Genomic DNA, 21,265 nt, shown 5'->3' on the forward strand with positions numbered 1-21,265 from the left:
GATTCCCCTGGGACTAACCCCGTTACCCCATAACCCCCGTTTTCTGTCCCGGTCATGTGACCCTGTTAGTGTTGCATTGTGGGTAACCATTTCCTCGTCTGATGCCTTGTTCTGAATGCAATGGATAAAATACAGTCATTCCTTTGTTGCCAGCCCCTCACGTCCTCTATGGCCGCGGAAACACCGCATCACAGTTTGTGTGACCCCCACCCCCCAGCACGTCTTGAGCTTGGTATGTTGCGCACCAGCCTCGCTGCCTGCCTCAAGTCGTACCGCACTGTCATATAATTCTACAGTGAGATCTGGCACATTTATTATAGTCTGGGCAGAACCATATGCTTATCCATTACATTTACATTCAACAACATAAAGCTTTTGTAGTGACCTCTTTATAATGTTGTACTCTTCAGCATATCGTACAGAACATTGGACCTCATTCAGAGCCGGACGCTATTTGCGCTCGCTCGTTCAGAAAAAAGGGGTGGCTATTCAAATGAACTGTTCGCTCTTTGCGGTCTGTTCACGCCTCTAGGTCTGAACGAGCGAACCAAACATGCGGTCGTTTTTTGGAAAACTACGCCCCCTGGCCGCTCGCATCCTACGTCATGTCCGCTATTTGTTAGATTAATCGAGTACATCGACCAGCGTATGAACTGCTCGCTATTCTTGTGGTTGGTTTTTCCTACCACAATCTTGCGAGCAGTTCTGACTATAAAATAACCCAGTGACGTGGTCAATGACGCTGCTGTATTAATTATGCACACCCATAAAACGTCTGTTTTGACCTTTAAGCACGCCTGCGTTCAGATCTCCACTCCCTGTTTTCAAGCACCTTCCCCTGTTACCACCCACATACGCCTCCTCCTGTCACTCAAAATAGCAGGCATTCGCTATTTAGCGAACAAACGATTTTCGGCCGCACTGACTGGTTTGCGCATGCGTATTACCATCCGTACGCATGCGCAGTTGTGCAAACATCGCTCGGAACGAACGAGCGGCCGCTTACGAGCGGCTCTGAATCAGGCCCATTATTCCTAAGTTATCGTACAGTATATTACATTATATAGCATTAATTATAAGATGCTGATGGACTGGCGAAAAAAGCCTGAATAAGGGGTGGGTCTATTTAGTAAGCCTTGGATGGAGATAAAAGTCAACGGAGATAAAGTACCAGCCAACCAGCTCCTAACTGATCATTCAAGCGCGCTCCCGTTCGTAGCTTGTAGTTATTGTTCATCGTCCATTTCAGACAGTCCAACATAAAGATTTTCATTAAGGGAAGGAACATTTTTTGTTTATCGTTGTAAAAATAGTTCATTACACTTCAAAAATCATTCACTTTTTCAAGGAAAAAGCTGACAGATAATCTTTGGTTACAAATTTGTTACGTGTGTATGCACCTGCACACGTAACGATTTTGTTAGTGAACGATTTTCGTTCAGTTTTTCCTTTGAAAGCACACTTGAACGATTATCGTTCATTGTTATAACTCAGAAACTGAACGATTTTTTGAACGATTGAACGATAACGACGTCGTTCTAGTTAAATCGTTTAAAAAATTGGTACGTGTGTATGCACCCTAATACCTATTTTCCACGAAAAACTCGGGTCCGACCCCATTTACACTACACCTTCGTTCTGGGTTACTCCCAGGTCAGCTCTGTTCACACTGAACTCAGGTCTGCTCTGCTAAACCTGTGAGGTCATAAAAAGTGGGAAGTGACTGCTCCACAACCACCAATCAGCTCATTTTAGGCACGACCCAGGTCGGATAACCCGGGTCGCACCGTTTACACTGCACCATTACCTGGGTCCAACCCTGGTAGCTACCTGGGTTGAATTCTCGAGTCACTTGACCCAGGTTATTTTTCAGGGACACTTTTACACTGAGCTGCAACCCGGGTAAGCCAGGCAATAACCCAGGTTTTTGCTCTGGTGTAAAAGGGGTATAAGTCTTCATCCCCATCCAGTTTTTAATTAATAACTACCTGAATATAAGGTTCTAGTTACTGTTTTCTAATTGCTCTGCCTTATGGCTGAAATACATAATTTCCCAGCCCTTTAAACATTTTTACTCTCCCTGTATCTAACTATTGAACTGAATTATGGAATGAATGTATAAATGTGCTCTTGTTGAAGGTCTACTAAGTTTTTAATAGGTTTTAATTAAGGCTGCTCGCAAAGCTCTCTGCTCATTTTGCAGCCATTGTTTTTGTCCCCGGGTCCAAAAATCTCCACTCAGCGCTCTCTCTGGAAGTCTTACACTATCCTGATGCCTCACGGTTTAGTTGACCTTTGCAGCGCATATTGCTGACTGTGCAGGAAAAACCGCAGGTGGCGGTCGGTTTGCTCTGGGCTCCCAAGAGAGCGAGCAATTCCCCCAGCAAAAGAGCGTACGTGCCTGCGCAGGTGGGCGGGATGTGCGGCGAATAGTGATTGGCATCTAACACCCTACCGGAATCACTGATTTAGCATCATCATGCACCTCGCTCCGCCCACTTGGCAATGACATCATCGTTGCACCCAATTCTTCATTACATGCCCCGCGCCTCTGCATCTCCCAGAAGGGAGGTATGAGAAATAGCCAGGCACACAGGAAATCATTGGGAAGACAGATCAGTTTCTGGTGTGGAGCTCGCGCACCTTTATAATAGAAGAAAAATATCCTGCCCCCTAAACAGTGATGCCCTTAGCATGTGCCTAGCTGGCCTGTATGGTGAATATAGCCATGAGCTCAGGACTAAGATTATACTGTCTGGAGTAACTATTATCTTCCTCACAGAGTACCAAATGCAGCCTATAGTATCACAGCAGCACAGTATATACTGTAGCATCACTGGGTATGAGAGCAGCGTATGGTATCACAGCACAGTATACTGTAGCATCACTGGGTATGAGAGCAGCATAAGGTATCACAGCACAGTATACTGTACCATCACTGGGTATGAGAGCAGCATATGGTATCACAGCACAGTATACTGTATACTGTACCATCACTGGGTATGAGAGCAGCATATGGTATCACAGCACAGTATACTGTAGCATCACTGGGTATGAGAGCAGCGTATGGTATCACAGCACAGTATACTGTAGCATCACTGGGTATGAGAGCAGCATAACACAGACCGTTATGTGGGTTCCTTATTGATCACATTCCGAGAACCAGAGTGTTATACGCACAAGAGGAAACACTTTCAGCTCACTGCTATCTGGGGAATACTTCATCACATAGAAGCTCATCACCGCTAATCGTCAGGAGGTGCTCGCAGTCTCAGTGCTGATCACACGGGTAATGGCGTTTAATTGCATTAATATATATTCGCACTCTGAATAAATAGTGTTCTTCATTATATATTTATAACATGGAAAGTCTGATATACGATCCTGTTTTTACTCCACAAACAGATCATTTTTTGATCCAGGACGGGTCCTTGTTTCCTCCTGCAAATGTCCCTACTTTTCAGGCTTAAATAAAAATTGTACATTCAGTGCAATGATAACTACTTCATTAGTTACCATTTATTGAAAAGGAGTATTTAAAATGCAAAATTTATTACCAATTTCAGTAAACATGAAATGCTGGCTCTTGTGGTGCACCATAGTACCTGGTGATATGTACTAATATCACCTGTAAATTATTACTGTCTGCTATGAAGTTGCAAATCGCATATCTGCTTCTAGGTCGGAAAGAAGAGGAATGGTAACATAGATAAACACCTGAGGGGGCTGTGACCCAGGGAAATAACAGGATTGGGGAGGATGCACATGATAAAGTCCAGCTCCCCCTACTGGCCACATTTTAATATACCCTTTAAATCATTATTGACATCTAGGCTTTTTTCATATTTATTTAATTCCCAGCATATTATAAAACAGTGGTGTATAACATGTGGCACTTTAGCAGCTTTGGAACTACACATCCTAGCATATGGCAGGACATGCTGGGATGTGCAGTTCAACATCAGCTGGTGGGCCGCACACTGCCTACTCCTTTTCTACCAGCTCTCATTGAATTTTTAACTCCTCAAATCATCAACCATTGGAAATAATCAATATATAATACATTTCTGTGAAGCCGGCGTTTACAAGGAAATATGATTTCATCTCTCTTTAGGGGCAGATTTATCAAAGCTTGGAAGTGGAGATAAAGTACCAACCAATCAGCTCCTAACTGTCACTTTACAGGCTGTATTTGAAAGATGACAGTAGCTGATTGGTTGACACTTTTTATATCTCTCCAAGCTTTGATACATATCCTCCTAAGTAGTGTTTACATAAAAGCCTTATTTTGCGGTAAAGTGGTGGTTATATTGCAGAGCATTGCGCTTTTTTTTGGCCTGTTGAATGTTCAGTCATTTCTGTGGCTGATAGTGGTTACTTTTCCTGCATGCCTGCGTCACTGGGTGTCCTGCTTCTGTATGAGCTGTGTGCATGTGTTTGTCTTTTTACTGTGTGCTGGTCACTACTATTAAAGGCACAGTGCACCTAATATACAATTGGATCCAATAGGCAAAGGCACATGTAACCCATATAACTGTAGTTAAAAGCTCAGCCTAGTGAGAATTCTCCCCTGCAGGGGGTGCGTTGAGAGTCTTCTGTTCAGAGCAACTCTGCCTAATGGATCTATCATATTCATTTAAAAACTTTCATTCCTAGACCCCTCAGAGATTGTCTTCAGTGGATAGAGGTGCAATAAAATGAGCAATTAAATCATATCCTGATTGAGATCAACCAAATCAGGTTCCAGAAAGCTAAAAATATTAGGTGATAAATGTGTCATTTTATCACATACAGATCAGACAAATGCAAATGTTTTTCTTTTATAGTAAAACTCCCAAAACTACATTATAGCACAGCAGTGCCATCTAATGGTAGAAGTGGGTCACAGCAGGACTGAAAGGTGCACAGATTTCTCCCATCAATTTATTTATCTAGACCTGAGCAAATGTTACAGTTTGAAAGTATTTCCTTTGTCCAGCCATCGGCTGCAAAATTTAGCATTCTTCACGAGAAGTATTTGGCCTATAATGTTCCCCGTCCTACGCCAGCGAGCGCAGCATCATGCCAGTACTAGTTATAGACGTGTTTTGCCAAATGGGAATTTACAGGAGGTACAGTGGTTCATGTTTTAATACCAAGGTCTGTATTCAATTAGATTCGCACCCGCGATACTTTTTCGCCTGCCGGACTTTTCAACTCTTATCGGGTGTTTTGGGTGCGAAAACTTTTTGCGCGCGTCCCCGCGATTCCCCATATTCAATTTGAAAGTACGTGAAAACGGCACCCGGCGAAACTTGAACAGGCGGAAAGTCCTCTCCAAAATGGGGTAATCAGCCTGACACCCCCCAAAATATGCACGGACGTGGGGGATCACTATGGATAACCCCGAATTGGCCTGCTGAAGGTATTTAAATGGTCTCAACAGCTGCTGATTTGCGTATTTGCAGGGGTGAAGAATAGCTTTTAGAAGTTTTTTTGGGTGAAAATAACTAGCCCCAGCAAATTTTGGGTACCTGAAAATGGGGGGTAGCATATTTAAAAGTTGCTACAGTAAAGTTTTAAACATCGTGAAAAATCCACCTGCCGCAAGCACCTGCAAACTTAAAAACACCTGGGGCATACTTGGGGACCCTCCTGGAGTCTATTTCGCTAGTTTTTAAGTGTGTCCCCCAACTTTGGTCTTTTTCACCCCCCAAAATGAAAGTACTTTTTTGGGGTGTGCTGAAGTTTTTTTTTAAACTTTTTGACACAGTTTATCTTTGGGGGACTATCTTAAGTCTGCACGGGGGGCTAGTTGCATCATTGCACCCCAAAACCCCAATTCTGCACTTTTTTTTCCGCCTGCCATTCATCGGCGAAACTTTTTCGCCTGGTCCATTGCATTGACTTTCCGCATCGGCGAAGAGTATTCGAAATTGAATAAGGGGATAAGTTTCCGCCTGGTGAAATGACGTCATAGGCGATACTTTTTCGCGGATATGGAATTTTCTCTCCAAATGGAATACGGGCCCATGTGGTAAACTCGAATTTCAGCCCTAAACCATTAATACAGTTTCTATTACATAAAATAAACCAACATTAACCCTTATTATTGTGTCACAAGAGCTTGTTGTTGCTAGGAGGGATATAGGGCCTGATTCAGAGCCGGACGCAATTAGCGCTCGCTCGTCCAGAAAATAGGAGTGGCTATTCAAATGAACCGATCGCTCTTTGCGGTCTGTTCACGCCTCTAGGTCTGAACGAGCGAACAAAACTTGCGGTCGTTTTTTTGGGAAACTACGTCCCCTGGCCGCTCGCATCCTACGCCATGTCCGCTATTTATTAGATTAATCGAGTACATCGACCAGGGTATGAACTGCTCGCTATTCTTGTGGTTGGTTTTTGCTACCACAATTTTGTGAGCAGTTCTGGCTATAAAATAACCCAGTGACGTGGTCAATGACGCTGCTGTTTTAATTATGCACGTTTTGACCTTTAAGCACGCCTGCGTTCGGATCTCCACTCCCCGTTTTCAAGCACCTTCCCCCGTTACCACCCACATACGCCTCTTTCTGTCACTCAAATTATCAGGCATTCGCTATTTTGCGAGCACATGAATTTCGACCGCACTGACTGGTTCGCGCATGCGTATAACGATCCGTACGCATGCGCAGTTGGGCAAACATCGCTCGGAACGAACGAGCGCCCACTTACGAGCGGCTCTGAATCAGGCCCTTAGACAACTGCAAACATCTGTGATTCTGTCATGGTACTTTTGAACTTACCTAATTACTACAACGTCCCTCTGCGAATTGCTGATACTGGGTATAGAAACAGAGAGAGAAAGGTGGGCGTGGCTTAATGACACCATTTACATCACCAAGGGGGCGGTGTTGTCTTATGATGTAATCATCTGTTAAATTCCCACCCACTTTTCAGCCTGAGGAACGGGTTTCCGGGAGCTTAGCCTGGTCTCCTGGGAATACAGGCGGTCTCCTAATATCCTGGGGGTCTCCCGAGCATTCCAGGGAAGCAAGCAACTCTGCTTTTACATCATTAGTGCATGTTACACTTTACCTTTTCTTATTGGATCACTTTGGTTTGAGATTTGTCGAATTACTAATAGAATTATTCACTTGATGGAATTTAGTACCTCATGAACGGACTTTCCTTATCTCTGAGACTGTTTGTATAATCACACAGTTCTTCTTCTATTAAACTTTATAATTTTACATATTATGGTATTTATTTAAACCTCACACACCCAGAAAATATGGAATATGTTTTATGGTCACTGGACATAATAAAAGTAATAAGATAACGAGCCGATTTACGAAAAGTGGGGCAAACAGGTGTTGTTACCCATAGCAACCAGCCACGTTTGCCTCCATTTTGCTAATCTGCACTGCAATCTGAATGGCTGCCATAGCAAAGACCATAATTTGCTGTTGCTCCAGTTTTCATGATGAATGTCTGTCTTGGTTTACCTGACGAACAGCTCCCGAAAGACCGGTTCGTTCACCTGTTTCATTTTTACCTTATGCAGGTCAACGCAAAAAACGCCAGTAGACGGAAGAAGAGGTCATCGTTCAAGCGGAAAGCCAGCAAAAAAGGCTTTGAGGTAAAGGCCGTAATTCAAGCGTGCCGTGGGGCAAACTGGGCTGCTGCCTAGGGCCCCCAGACTTGCAAGGGGAGCCAGGAACGGAAAGTTTCTAAGAGTGATCTACCTGGTTTAATAATTAGAGATGCGTAATAGCATTCACTGTATTGTAATGCCGATGATCGTATCTAAATACGTAGTGGAGGTCATCTAACAGCCTTTTTGGGGTCCCGGCAGTTATACTGTGCGGTTCTGGTAGTCTTAATACAGACGTGTTCTGACTTACTGGACTTCCGTACACCATATGGCGTGATACGCCCAGCGCGTCTGAGATGAGTTGTGTGCAGTATTCTTCTTTAAATGTTCCATCTTAGTCGCATCGTAGACACACGAACATCTGCTAACAGCGGGCCTGATTCAGACCTGCTCGCAAGTGCTATGCGCTCGCAAGCGGGTCGATGGTGGAGCATTGCGCACGCGCGAGCCCCGGAGCGAGTAAGAAATTCACTCGCTCCGGGGCTCGCTACAAACGGGGCGGTTGTCGATGTTGATCGACAGCTCGCCCCGTTTTGTAGGCGGGGAGGGGGGTGGCTGGACAAACGGAGGCGTTCCTGAAGGAACGCCTGCCGTTTGTGGGTGGCCCTACTGACATCATTCATGATGTCAATAGTGAGCTTCCTGCTCTATTGCAAGCGTCTTGTCGCAAGCCCGATGGTCGCGACCATCACCTGGCCGCTCGCAAAAGCTGTGGGTGGTCACCCACAGCTTAGCGAGCGGCCAGGAGGCCGGGTCAAAAAAAAAAAAAAGCTGCCGCCGTGATTCAGAGCGAGCACTCGCTTTTTGCGAGCGCCTCCTAATCAGTAGATGCTGGGCTGCACATTAATTGCTTTTACACACGTACAAAGTCGCAGATCAAGCGCAACGGAAATTGGCGTGAGGAAAACCTGCGACCGCTCGCATCGGAGCCCTCTTTACACACATACAGACTCAGTCACACACAGTTGTACAACACATAATTGATCAGTGTAAGCTACCAATGTAGGTTTGTCGCTTTTATGTGTTTTAATTATGTGAAAAAGACGCACATTTTAGCGGAAGAGACGCGCGGGAAACTTGTGTTCAACTCTGTACAGCTGCCCCCCCCACCTACCCCTGGATGCCTACGTATTTAACTCCTAATAAGAGCGTCTGACATGCCCCAGTGATGTCACCAGGTTCTTGTTAATTGATAAGCTGCAGACCACAAGATGGCTTGAGTAGTCTTATTTAGTAGATGTTCAATGTTTAGTATTTATTATAAAACAGTCACGTTCATACAAATATAAGCGTATATAAACGTTATTTGCGCAGGGTGGCAATGCATGTTGAGGCTTCATAAGTGACCTTTAACCTAAGTTAGAAATATAATGTACGCAGAATTTAGTGTTACTGGTGATTTGTTATCTCATGTCCTCTCTCCGCCCATGGCGCCTGATTCAGTGACGCACGCAATCTGCAGGCACTGCCGATGTTTACTTAGCGATTATTTGCAACTGCACATGCGTGAAAAATTCACATACGGTACCCATTGTACGCACAAAGGTGGTGTTGCGATCGATTCAGGTGGTATCAGAACTGTGGTGGAATAGGGATAGGTGATCCTGCGCGGTGACTGGGAGGTGGCTAGAAAATGCACGCTAAAATGGTCCGTTCAGTGGGCGTATTATTGGAGCGTGTGCCCAGAGTCTACTGCGCATGTGCAGCTCGCTGGTGAAATTGCGCGGCGGTCATTTTCCGGTGCTTTGTAGTGCAGGGCTGAGACACCCGACGCGGGACCTCGGAGAGGTAAGTATTAGATAATATGACTGCAGGGTGTGCGGGCCCCCCTGACCTACGAGCCTGTGGGCACTGCACACCCTGCACCCATTATTGAAACGCCCCTGCCGATAGGGGTATATTTACTAAAGTGTGGGTTTATAAAAGTGGAGTTGTTTCCCATAACAACCAATCAGATTCTAGCTATTATCTCCTTAAAGGTGCTAGATAAATGTTAAGTAGAATCTGATTGGTTGCTATGGGCAACATCTCCACTTCTAAAAACCTGCACTTTAGTAAATATACCACATAATGTCTGTTCACGTGTTCAACATTCTAATAAAGCTTTGATGTTGTGTTCTATATAGTGGGTCAATGATTTCATTCTGGAGAACTACCATAACCAGCAGACTCTGAAACTGTCTCTTCAAATAATAGCCTGTTATTTTTACCCTCATCTCTCTATCTGGATTCACTGGTGAATAGTGCCGCTCTTTCTGTCCCACAGGATATTAAAGGCCGTGCCTTTGTGATAAAACCCATCTCTTCCCCCCTCATGAAACCTTTGCTGGTCTTTGTGAACCCCAAAAGTGGCGGAAACCAGGTAAAGGGCCTGACTACAGGTGTTATGGCTGGTGTCCTCTGCACCCCTGAATCCCTGTGTCTAACTATGACTTGTGTTCCTGCAGGGTACAAAGGTGCTGCAGATGTTCATGTGGTTCCTGAACCCCCGGCAGGTCTTTGATCTCTCTCAGGAAGGGCCACGGGAGGCGTAAGTGGCGCAGCGACCCGTTTCCTTGATGTTATTGGTGGTTTAGACATCCTTATATAAAGAACGGCTGAAACCTAATCTGAAAGTTGTATAAATGAGCAAATAATAACATTTAGTGATACATAGATGCAAAGATTCAGGTGACCAGAGCTGAAGATGTCTGAGAGAAAGTTTTGATCACCAGGGAAGATATTTTCCTACACACAGCAGACTTCCTGTCAGTGATCCCACCGAAAGACACGGCAGCCAGCTTCTCGCCAGCCTGCAGTGACTGATAACAGAGAGCAATGCCTTGCATCATGCCAGATGCTGTTACAATGTGCAATATTAAGGTTTTGGGGCCTAGTCATCATTACTTAATTTTGACAAAAGCAGGTGAAAATTTACATTGCAATTGGAAAAAAATTAGTGTTTGGGCCATTCATCAAGAAAGTAAAGCAGGTGATATCACAGATATATCCTACTGTCCCCATACACTAGTATTACAGATATCTCCTGCTTACCTTCCTCTCCCGGAATGGCCCGCTGTCCCCATACACTAGTATCACAGATATCTCCTGCTTACCTTCCTCTCCCGGAATGGCCCGCTGTCCCCATACACTAGTATCATAGATATCTCCTACTTACCTTCCTCTCCCGGAATGGCCCGCTGTCCCCATACACTAGTATCACAGATATCTCCTGCTTACCTTCCTCTGGCGGAATGGCCCACTGTCCCCATACACTAGTATCACAGATATCTCCTACTTACCTTTCTCTCCCGGTATGGCCCGCTGTCCCCATACACTAGTATCACAGATATCTCCTACTTACCTTTCTCTCCCGGAATGGCCCGCTGTCCCCATACACCAGTATCACAGATATCTCCTGCTTACCTTCGTCTGGCGGAATGGCCCGCTGTCCCCATATACTAGTATCACAGATATCTCCTACTTACCTTCCTCTCCCGGAATTGCCAGCTGTCCCCATACATTAGTATCACAGATATCTCCTACTTACCTTTCTCTCCCGGAATGGCCCGCTGTCCTCATACACTAGTATCACTGATATCTCCTACTTACCTTCCTCTGGCGGAATGGCCCGCTGTCACCATATACTAGTATCACAGATATCTCCTACTTACCTTCCTCTCCCGGAATGGCCCGCTGTCCACATACACTAGTATCATAGATATCTCTTACATACCTTCCTCTCCCGGAATGGCCGCTGTCCCCATACACTAGTATCACAGATATCTCCTGCTTAACTTTCTCTCCCGAATGACCCGCTGTCCCCATACACTAGTATCACAGATATCTCCTGCTTAACTTCCTCTCCCGGAATGGCCCGCTGTCCCCATACACTAGTATCACAGATATCTCCTACTTATCTTTCTCTCCCAGAATGGCCCGCTGTCCCCATATACTAGTATCACAGATATCTCCTACTTACCTTCCTCTCCTGGAATGGCCCGCTGTCCCCATACACTAGTATCACAGATATCTCCTGCTTACCTTCCTCTCCTGGAATGGCCCGCTGTCCCCATACACTAGTATCACAGATATCTTCTGCTTACCTTCCTCTGGCGAAATGGCCCGCTGTCCCCATATACTAGTATCACAGATATCTCCTACTTACCTTCCTCTCCCAGAATGGCCAGCTGTCCCCATACATTAGTATCACAGATATCTCCTACTTACCTTTCTCTCCCGGAATGAACCGCTGTCCCCATACACTATTATCACAGATATCTCCTACTTACCTTACTCTGGCGGAATGGCCTGCTGTCCCCATACACTAGTAACACAGATATCTCCTGCTTACCTTCCTCTGGCGGAATGGCCTGCTGTCCCCATACACTAGTGTCACAGATATCTCCTGCTTACCTTCCTCTGGCGGAATGGCCCACTGTCCCCATAAACTAGTATCACAGATATCTCCTACTTACCTTTCTCTCCCGGAATGGCCCGCTGTCCCCATACACTAGTATCACAGATATCTCCTGCTTACCTTCCTCTGGCGGAGTGGCCCGCTGTCCCCATATACTAGTATCACAGATATCTCCTACTTAACTTCCTCTCCCGTAATGGCCAGCTGTCCCCATACATTAGTATCACAGATATCTCCTACTTACCTTTCTCTCCCGGAATGGCCCGCTATCCTCATACACTAGTATCACTGATATCTCCTACTTACCTTCCTCTGGCGGAATGGCCCGCTGTCACCATATACTAGTATCACAGATATCTCCTACTTACCTTCCTCTCCCGGAATGGCCCGCTGTCCACATACACTAGTATCATAGATATCTCCTACTTACCTTCCTCTCCCGGAATGGCCCGCTGTCCCCATATACTAGTATCACAGATATCTCCTACTTACCTTCCTCTCCCGGAATGGCCGCTGTTCCCATACACTAGTATCTCAGATATCTCCTGCTTAACTTTCTCTCCCGAATGACCCGCTGTCCCCATACACTAGTATCACAGATATCTCCTGCTTACGTTCCTCTCCCGGAATGGCCCGCTGTCCCCATACACTAGTATCACAGATATCTCCTGCTTACCTTCCTCTGGCGGAATGGCCCACTGTCCCCATACACTAGTATCACAGATATCTCCTACTTATCTTTCTCTCCCAGAATGGACCGCTGTCCCCATATACTAGTATCACAGATATCTCCTACTTACCTTCCTCTCCTGGAATGGCCCGCTGTCCCCATACACTAGTATCACAGATATCTCCTGCTTACCTTCCTCTCCTGGAATGGCCCGCTGTCCCCATACACTAGTATCACAGATATCTTCTGCTTACCTTCCTCTGGCGGAATGGCCCGCTGTCCCCATATACTAGTATCACAGATATCTCCTACTTACCTTCCTCTCCCAGAATGGCCAGCTGTCCCCATACATTAGTATCACAGATATCTCCTACTTACCTTTCTCTCCCGGAATGGTCCGCTGTCCCCATACACTATTATCACAGATATCTCCTACTTACCTTCCTCTGGCGGAATGGCCCGCTGTCCCCATATACTAGTATCACAGATATCTCCTACTTACCTTCCTCTCCCGGAATGGCCCGCTGTCCACATACACTAGTATCATAGATATCTCCTACTCACCTTCCTCTCCAGGAATGGCCCGCTGTCCCCATATACTAGTATCACAGATATCTCCTACTTACCTTCCTCTCCCGGAATGGCCGCTGTCCCCATACACTAGTATCACAGATATCTCCTACTTACCTTCCTCTGGCGGAATGGCCCACTGTCCCCATACACTAGTATCACAGATATCTCCTACTTACCTTTCTCTCCCGGAATGGCCCGCTGTCCCCATACACTAGTATCACAGATATCTCCTACTTACCTTTCTCTCCCGGAATGGCCCGCTGTCCCCATACACTAGTATCACAGATATCTCCTACTTACCTTTCTCTCCCGGAATGGCCCGCTGTCCCCATACACTAGTATCACAGATATCTCCTGCTTACCTTCCTCTGGCGGAATGGCCCGCTGTCCCCATACACTACCATCACAGAAATCTCCTGCTTACCTTACTCTGGCGGAATGGCCTGATGTCCCCATACACTAGTATCACAGATATCTCCTACTTACCTTCCTCTGGCGGAATGGCCTGCTGTCCCCATACACTAGTATCACATATATCTCCTGCTTACCTTACTCTGGCGGAATGGACTGATGTCCCCATACACTAGTATCACAGATATCTCCTACTTTCCTTTCTCTCCCGGAATGGCCCGCTGTCCCCATACACTAGTATCACAGATATCTCCTACTTACCTTCCTCTGGTGGAATGGCCCGCTGTCCCTATACACTAGTATCACAGATATCTCCTGCTTACCTTCCTCTGGCGGAATGGCCCGCTGTCCCCATACTCTAGTATCACAGATATCTCCTACTTACCTTCCTCTCCCGGAATGGCCGCTGTCCCCATACACTAGTATCACAGATATCTCCTGCTTACCTTCCTCTGGCGGAATGGCCCACAGTCCCCATACACTAGTATCACAGATATCTCCTGCTTACCTTCCTCTGGCGGAATGGCCCACAGTCCCCATACACTAGTATCACAGATATCTCCTACTTACCTTTCTCTCCCGGAATGGCCCGCTGTCTCCATACACTAGTATCACAGATATCTCCTACTTACCTTTCTCTCCCGGAATGGTCCGCTGTCCCCATACACTAGTATCACAGATATCTCCTGCTTACCTTCCTCTGGCGGAATGGCCCGCTGTCCCCATATACTAGTATCACAGATATCTCCTACTTACCTTCCTCTCCCGGAATGGCCAGCTGTCCCCATACATTAGTATCACAGATATCTCCTACTTTCCTTTCTCTCCCGGAATGGCCCGCTGTCCCCATACACTAGTATCACAGATATCTCCTACGTACCTTCCTATGGCGGAATGGCCCACTGTCCCCAAACACTAGTATCACAGATATCTCCTACTTACCTTTCTCTCCCGGTATGGCCCGCTGTCCCCATACACTAGTATCACAGATCTCCTACTTACCTTTCTCTCCCGGAATGGCCCGCTGTCCCCATACACTAGTATCACAGATATCTCCTGCTTACCTTTCTCTCCCGGAATGGCCCGCTGTCCCCATACACTAGTATCACTGATATCTCCTACTTACCTTCCTCTCCCGGAATGGCCCGCTGTCACCATATACTAGTATCACAGATATCTCCTACTTACCTTCCTCTCCCGGAATGGCCCGCTGTCCACATACACTAGTATCATAGATATCTCCTACTTACCTTCCTCTCTCGGAATGGCCGCTGTCCCCATACACTAGTATCACAGATATCTCCTGCTTAACTTTCTCTCCCGAATGACCCGCTGTCCCCATACACTAGTATCACAGATATCTCCTGCTTACCTTCCTCTCCCGGAATGGCCCGCTGTCCCCATACACTAGTATCACAGATATCTCCTACTTCTCTTTCTCTCCCAGAATGGCCCGCTGTCCCCATATACTAGTATCACAGATATCTCCTACTTACCTTCCTCTCCTGGAATGGCCCGCTGTCCCCATACACTAGTATCACAGATATCTCCTGCTTACCTTCCTCTCCTGGAATGGCCCGCTGTCCCCATACACTAGTATCACAGATATCTTCTGCTTACCTTCCTCTGGCGAAATGGCCCGCTGTCCCCATATACTAGTATCACAGATATCTCCTACTTACCTTCCTCTCCCAGAATGGCCAGCTGTCCCCATACATTAGTATCACAGATATCTCCTACTTACCTTTCTCTCCCGGAATGAACCGCTGTCCCCATACACTATTATCACAGATATCTCCTACTTACCTTACTCTGGCGGAATGGCCTGCTGTCCCCATACACTAGTACCACAGATATCTCCTACTTACCTTCCTCTGGCGGAATGGCCTGCTGTCCCCATACACTAGTGTCACAGATATCTCCTGCTTACCTTCCTCTGGCGGAATGGCCCACTGTCCCCATAAACTAGTATCACAGATATCTCCTACTTACCTTTCTCTCCCGGAATGGCCCGCTGTCCCCATACACTAGTATCACAGATATCTCCTGCTTACCTTCCTCTGGCGGAGTGGCCCGCTGTCCCCATATACTAGTATCACAGATATCTCCTACTTAACTTCCTCTCCCGTAATGGCCAGCTGTCCCCATACATTAGTATCACAGATATCTCCTACTTACCTTTCTCTCCCGGAATGGCCCGCTATCCTCATACACTAGTATCACTGATATCTCCTACTTACCTTCCTCTGGCGGAATGGCCCGCTGTCACCATATACTAGTATCACAGATATCTCCTACTTACCTTCCTCTCCCGGAATGGCCCGCTGTCCACATACACTAGTATCATAGATATCTCCTACTTACCTTCCTCTCCCGGAATGGCCCGCTGTCCCCATATACTAGTATCACAGATATCTCCTACTTACCTTCCTCTCCCGGAATGGCCGCTGTCCCCATACACTAGTATCTCAGATATCTCCTGCTTAACTTTCTCTCCCGAATGACCCGCTGTCCCCATACACTAGTATCACAGATATCTCCTGCTTACCTTCCTCTCCCGGAATGGACCGCTGTCCCCATACACTAGTATCACAGATATCTCCTGCTTACCTTCCTCTGGCGGAATGGCCCACTGTCCCCATACACTAGTATCACAGATATCTCCTACTTATCTTTCTCTCCCAGAATGGCCCGCTGTCCCCATATACTAGTATCACAGATATCTCCTACTTACCCTCCTCTCCTGGAATGGCCCGCTGTCCCCATACACTAGTATCACAGATATCTCCTGCTTACCTTCCTCTCCTGGAATGGCCCGCTGTCCCCATACACTAGTATCACAGATATCTTCTGCTTACCTTCCTCTGGCGGAATGGCCCGCTGTCCCCATATACTAGTATCACAGATATCTCCTACTTACCTTCCTCTCCCAGAATGGCCAGCTGTCCCCATACATTAGTATCACAGATATCTCCTACTTACCTTTCTCTCCCAGAATGGTCCGCTGTCCCCATACACTATTATCACAGATATCTCCTACTTACCTTCCTCTGCCGGAATGGCCCGCTGTCCCCATATACTAGTATCACAGATATCTCCTACTTACCTTCCTCTCCGGAATGGCACGCTGTCCACATACACTAGTATCATAGATATCTCCTACTTACCTTCCTCTCCAGGAATGGCCCGCTGTCCCCATATACTAGTATCACAGATATCTCCTACTTACCTTCCTCTCCCAGAATGGCCGCTGTCCCCATACACTAGTATCACAGATATCTCCTACTTACCTTCCTCTGGCGGAATGGCCCACTGTCCCCATAAACTAGTATCACAGATATCTCCTACTTACCTTTCTCTCCCGGAATGGCCTGCTGTCCCCATACACTAGTATCACAGATATCTCCTACTTACCTTTCTCTCCCGGAATGGCCCGCTGTCCCCATACACTAGTATCACAGATATCTCCTACTTACCTTTCTCTCCCGGAATGGCCCGCTGTCCCCATACACTAGTATCACAGATATCTCCTGCTTACCTTCCTCTGGCGGAATGGCCCGCTGTCCCCATACACTACCATCACAGAAATCTCCTGCTTACCTTACTCTGGCGGAATGGCCTGATGTCCCCATACACTAGTATCACAGATATCTCCTACTTACCTTCCTCTGGCGGAATGGCCTGCTGTCCCCATACACTAGTATCACATATATCTCCTGCTTACCTTACTCTGGCGGAATGGCCTGATGTCCCCATACACTAGTATCACAGATATCTCCCACTTACCTTTCTCTCCCGGAATGGCCCGCTGTCCCCATACACTAGTATCACAGATATCTCCTACTTACCTTCCTCTGGTGGAATGGCCCGCTGTCCCTATACACTAGTATCACAGATATCTCCTGCTTACCTTCCTCTGGCGGAATGGCCCGCTGTCCCCATACTCTAGTATCACAGATATCTCCTACTTACCTTCCTCTCCCGGAATGGCCGCTGTCCCCATACACTAGTATCACAGATATCTCCTGCTTACCTTCCTCTGGCGGAATGGCCCACAGTCCCCATACACTAGTATCACAGATATCTCCTACTTACCTTTCTCTCCCGGAATGGCCCGCTGTCCCCATACACTAGTATCACAGATATCTCCTACTTACCTTTCTCTCCCGGAATGGTCCGCTGTCCCCATACACTAGTATCACAGATATCTCCTGCTTACCTTCCTCTGGCGGAATGGCCCGCTGTCCCCATATACTAGTATCACAGATATCAACTACTTACCTTCATCTCCCGGAATGGCCAGCTGTCCCCATACATTAGTATCACAGATATCTCCTACTTTCCTTTCTCTCCCGGAATGGCCCGCTGTCCCCATACACTAGTATCACAGATATCTCCTACGTACCTTCCTCTGGCGGAATGGCCCACTGTCCCCAAACACTAGTATCACAGATATCTCCTACTTACCTTTCTCTCCCGGTATGGCCCGCTGTCCCCATACACTAGTATCACAGATCTCCTACTTACCTTTCTCTCCCGGAATGGCCCGCTGTCCCCATACACTAGTATCACAGATATCTCCTGCTTACCTTTCTCTCCCGGAATGGCCCGCTGTCCCCATACACTAGTATCACTGATATCTCCTACTTACCTTCCTCTGGCGGAATGGCCCGCTGTCACCATATACTAGTATCACAGATATCTCCTACTTACCTTCCTCTCCCGGAATGGCCAGCTGTCCACATACACTAGTATCATAGATATCTCCTACTTACCTTCCTCTCCCGGAATGGCCCGCTGTCCCCATATACTAGTATCACAGATATCTCCAACTTACCTTCCTCTCCCGGAATGGCCGCTGTCCCCATACACTAGTATCACAGATATCTCCTGCTTAACTTTCTCTCCCGAATGACCCGCTGTCCCCATACACTAGTATCACAGATATCTCCTGCTTACCTTCCTCTCCCGGAATGGCCCGCTGTCTCCATACACTAGTATCACAGATATCTCCTACTTACCTTCCTCTCCCGGAATGGCCGCTGTCCCCTTACACTAGTATCACAGATATCTCCTGCTTACCTTCCTCTGGCGGAATGGCCCACTGTCCCCATACACTAGTATCACAGATATCTCCTACTTATCTTTCTCTCCCAGAATGGCCCGCTGTCCCCATATACTAGTATCACAGATATCTCCTACTTACCTTCCTCTCCTGGAATGGCCCGCTTTCCCCATACACTAGTATCACAGATATCACCTGCTTACCTTCCTCTCCTGGAATGGCCCGCTGTCCCCATACACTAGTAACACAGATATCTCCTGCTTACCTTCCTCTGGCGGAATGGCCCGCTGTCCCCATATACTAGTATCACAGATATCTCCTACTTACCTTCCTCTCCCAGAATGGCCAGCTGTCCCCATACATTAGTATCACAGATATCTCCTACTTACCTTTCTCTCCCCGAATGGTCCGCTGTCCCCATACACTATTATCACAGATATCTCCTACTTACCTTCCTCTGGCGGAATGGCCCGCTGTCCCCATATACTAGTATCACAGATATCTCCTACTTACCTTCCTCTCCCGGAATGGGCCGCTGTCCACATACACTAGTATCATAGAAATCTCCTACTTACCTTCCTCTCCCGGAATGGCCCGCTGTCCCCATATACTAGTATCACAGATATCTCCTACTTATCTTTCTCTCCCAGAATGGTCCGCTGTCCCCATACACTAGTATCACAGATATCTCCTACTTACCTTTCTCTCCCGGAATGGCCCGCTGTCCCCATACACTAGTATCACAGATATCTCCTGCTTACCTTCCTCTCCTGGAATGGCCCGCTGTCCCCATACACTAGTATCACAGATATCTCCTGCTTACCTTCCTCTGGCGGAATGGCCCACTGTCCCCATACACTAGTATCACAGATATCTCCTACTTACCTTCCTCTGGCGGAATGGCCCGCTGTCCCCATACACTAGTATCACAGATTTCTCCTACTTACCTTACTCTCCCGGAATGGCCAGCTGTCCCCATACATTAGTATCACAGATATCTCCTACTTTCCTTTCTCTCCCGGAATGGCCCGCTGTCCCCATACACTAATATCACAGATATCTCCTATTTACCTTCCTCTGGCGGAATGGCCCGCTGTCCCCATATACTAGTATCACAGATATCTCCTACTTAACTTCCTCTCCCGGAATGGCCCGCTGTCCACATACACTAGTATCACAGATATCTCCTACTTACCTTTCTCTCCCGGAATGGCCCGCTGTCCCCATACACTAGTATCACAGATATCTTCTACTTACCTTTCTCTCCCGGAATGGCCCGCTGTCCACATACACTAGTATCACAGATATCTCCTACTTACCTTTCTCTCCCGGAATGGCCCGCTGTCCCCATACACTATTATCAAAGATATCTCCTGCTTACCTTCCTCTGGCGGAATGGCCCGCTGTCCCCATATACTAGTATCACAGATATCTCCTACTTACCTTCCTCTCCCGGAATGGCCAGCTGTCCCCATACATTAGTATCATAGATATCTCCTACTTACCTTCCACTCCCTGAATGGCCAGCTGTACCCATATACTAGTATCACAGATATCTCCTACTTACCTTCCTCTCCCGGAATGGCCGATGACCCCATACACTAGTATCACAGATATCTCCTGCTTACCTTTCTCTCCCGGAGTGGCCCGCTGTCCCCATACACTAGTATCACAGATATCTCCTACTTACCTTCCTCTCCCGGAATGGCCCGCTGTCCCCATACACAAGTATCACAGATATCTCCTACTTACCTTCCTCTCCCGGAATGGCCCTGTCCCCATACACTAGTATCACAGATTTCTCCTGCTTACCTTCCTCTGGCGGAATGGCCCACTGTCCCCAAACACTAGTATCACAGATATCTCCTACTTATCTTTCTCTCCCAGAATGGTCCGCTGTCCCCATACACTAGTATCACAGATATCTCCTACTTACCTTTCTCTCCCGGAATGGCCCGCTGTCCCCATACACTAGTATCACAGATATCTCCTGCTTACCTTCCTCTCCTGGAATGGCCCACTGTCCCCATACACTAGTATCACAGATATCTCCTGCTTACCTTCCTCTGGCAGAATGGCCCACTGTCCCCATACACTAGTATCACAGATATCTCCTACTTACCTTTCTCTCCCGAATGGCCCGCTGTCTCCATACACTAGTATCACAGATATCTCCTACTTACCTTTCTCTCCCGGAATGGCCCGCTGTCCCCATACACTAGTATCACAGATATCTCCTACTTACCTTTCTCTCCCAGAATGGCCCGCTGTCCCCATACACTAGTATCACAGATATCTCCTACTTACCTTTCTCTCCCGGAATGGCCCGTTGTCCCCATATACTAGTATCACAGATATCTCCTACTTACCTTCCTCTCCCGGAATTGCCCGCTGTCCACATACACTAGTATCATAGATTTCTCCTACTTACCTTCCTCTCCCGGAATGGCCCGCTGTCCCCATATACTAGTATCACAGATATCTCCTACTTACCTTCCTCTCCCGGAATGGCCGCTGTCCCCATACACTAGT

General features: G+C 47.0%; 1 protein-coding gene across 8 annotated transcripts in view; it reads left to right on the forward strand.

Annotated features, from left to right (window-relative positions):
• Window positions 1-21,265, forward strand: part of DGKI (diacylglycerol kinase iota) — a 376,642-nt gene that overhangs the window by 214,214 nt on the left and 141,163 nt on the right. For all 8 annotated transcript variants that reach the window (XM_088448828.1, XM_088448827.1, XM_088448831.1 and 5 more), the window contains exons 9-11: window positions 7,526-7,600; window positions 9,882-9,977; window positions 10,063-10,145. In XM_088448828.1, the coding sequence (XP_088304954.1) occupies window positions 7,526-7,600; window positions 9,882-9,977; window positions 10,063-10,145 (254 nt within the window). The remainder of the gene's footprint in view (window positions 1-7,525; window positions 7,601-9,881; window positions 9,978-10,062; window positions 10,146-21,265) is intronic.

This window comes from Taudactylus pleione, unplaced genomic scaffold, assembly GCF_031769625.1.
Source record: "Taudactylus pleione unplaced genomic scaffold, aTauple2 ptg000465l, whole genome shotgun sequence".
Lineage (NCBI taxonomy): Eukaryota > Metazoa > Chordata > Amphibia > Anura > Myobatrachidae > Taudactylus > Taudactylus pleione.